This window comes from Octopus bimaculoides, chromosome 29, assembly GCF_001194135.2.
Source record: "Octopus bimaculoides isolate UCB-OBI-ISO-001 chromosome 29, ASM119413v2, whole genome shotgun sequence".
In the NCBI taxonomy this organism is placed as follows: domain Eukaryota; kingdom Metazoa; phylum Mollusca; class Cephalopoda; order Octopoda; family Octopodidae; genus Octopus; species Octopus bimaculoides.
Genome location: NC_069009.1, coordinates 10,346,862 through 10,348,539, shown reverse-complemented (window position 1 = coordinate 10,348,539; position 1,678 = coordinate 10,346,862). Strand labels below are relative to the sequence as shown.

The following is a 1,678-nucleotide window of genomic DNA, read 5'->3' as shown; positions in this document are numbered from 1 at the left end:
CTTCGTTATTCAAATCATAAAGAAATTTCACAAAATATTAGTTGTGGAGAGCAGAGAAAATTCGGTAAAAAAAGCATACAAATACTTACACTTGTGCACGTTCAATTCTGATGTAATTGTTTGTGTAGTTAATTGCCAGAGTAATTATGACAACGACAGCTGGAAGACCTGACAAGGACATTTATAGAAAGGAAGAAACATATGTAGATATTAGTCAATATTTAAAATCATAAATATGTGACATTCAGATCGATTTAGTTGACGATGTTTTATTCGAGACAAAATATCTCGTTCAAAAGAAATCACTATCTATTTTGATGTATACATATGTCACTTTTTACCATTACGTCTTTCACTTCTAGAAATCAGTACGACTAGTATATATCGTGCATTCTATAAACGATATGTTTCACAGGTGAACAAAAATTAAAAATTACTGCAACTTCTGCACAATCGTATAAAGACAACAACAACTCGCTCTCACGCACCACTTCACAAATTACTTGCCGCATCGGGTGAAAGTACAAAATGAATAACTCTTAGCTTTTTTCTAGCGATAAGATTAGACTGAAACTATATGCTTGAAAATGAAAGTAATCTTATGTTGCCCTGTGGCGAACCTGAGAATCTGTTTCTTTATAATTTATGTTTATTCTGTACATATAAATATTACATCTCGTTTCAGCTACTTACCCCAGGCCAAAATTGAACTCTTCAAGATAAAATGTGACTGATATGTTTTAAATACAATAACAGCCATCCACATGAGAGATGTCAGAAGGAAGTAGTGTAATAGAGCAGCCACTGCCTACAATAACAATAACAGCAACAATAACAATAATGATTTCCAACATCCACATACATAAACTCAAATATATATTGTTTTGCAGTGATGGGGCATAGTTAGTAGACGTTAGTTCTCGATTGCTATATCATACTACTGAACGCAGAAGGATGAACATAATGAGGAGTCTTACAATACAGTAATGAATTTCGTCTGATGCATTTGCTAATCCACTACCTTATGAATGTGTAATAATAATAATAATAATAATAATAATAATAATAATAATAATAATGATAATAATAATAATAATAATAATGATAACAATAATGATAACAATAATAATAATGATAACAATAATAATGACTGATGATTAAGATGATGGTGATAATAATAATAATAATAATAATAATAATAATAATAATAATAATAATAATAATAATAATAATAATAATAAGACCCTGAAAATTTTGGGGAAGGGGACTAGTCGATTACATCGATTCTACTGTTTCACTGGTACTTAATTTATGGACCCCGAAAGGATGAAAGGCAGAGTCGACCTCGGTGGAATTTAAACTCAGAAAGTAAAGGCGGACAAAAAACCGCTAAACATTTCGTCACTAGTACTACCGATTTTGCCACCTTACCATTTTAACAGCAACAACAACAACAACAATAATAATAATAATAATAACAAGGTATCAGAGAGACGAAGCATACTCTGCAGATAATTCTTATCGCAATGCTTACAATGCATTGTTGGTGCTCCAGCATGGCCGCAGTCAAATAACTGAAACAAGTAAAAGCGTAAAAGAGTAAAGCGTAGTTGTTTGACTAAAATGGGATTAGAAGCCTAAGTAGATGACAGCTAAAACAAAACTCGATCGATGGCAT

The 1,678-nt window shown here is 31.5% G+C and overlaps 2 protein-coding genes across 4 annotated transcripts in view; both read right to left on the bottom strand.

The window, feature by feature from the left end:
- LOC106873888 (protein artichoke) overlaps positions 1–1,678 on the bottom strand; it is a 111,765-nt gene that overhangs the window by 61,968 nt on the left and 48,119 nt on the right. The window lies entirely within an intron of this gene.
- The window catches only part of LOC106870677 (adhesion G protein-coupled receptor G3-like), a 16,907-nt gene continuing 15,259 nt past the window's right edge, over positions 31–1,678 (bottom strand). For all 3 annotated transcript variants that reach the window (XR_008267046.1, XR_001409554.2, XM_052978039.1), the window contains 2 exons: positions 694–808; positions 31–168 (listed from right to left, as the gene is read on the bottom strand). Coding sequence is in view for 1 of the 3 variants with exons in the window: in XM_052978039.1 (XP_052833999.1) it covers positions 86–168; positions 694–808 (198 nt within the window). In the remaining 2 variants the exon portion in view is untranslated. The remainder of the gene's footprint in view (positions 169–693; positions 809–1,678) is intronic.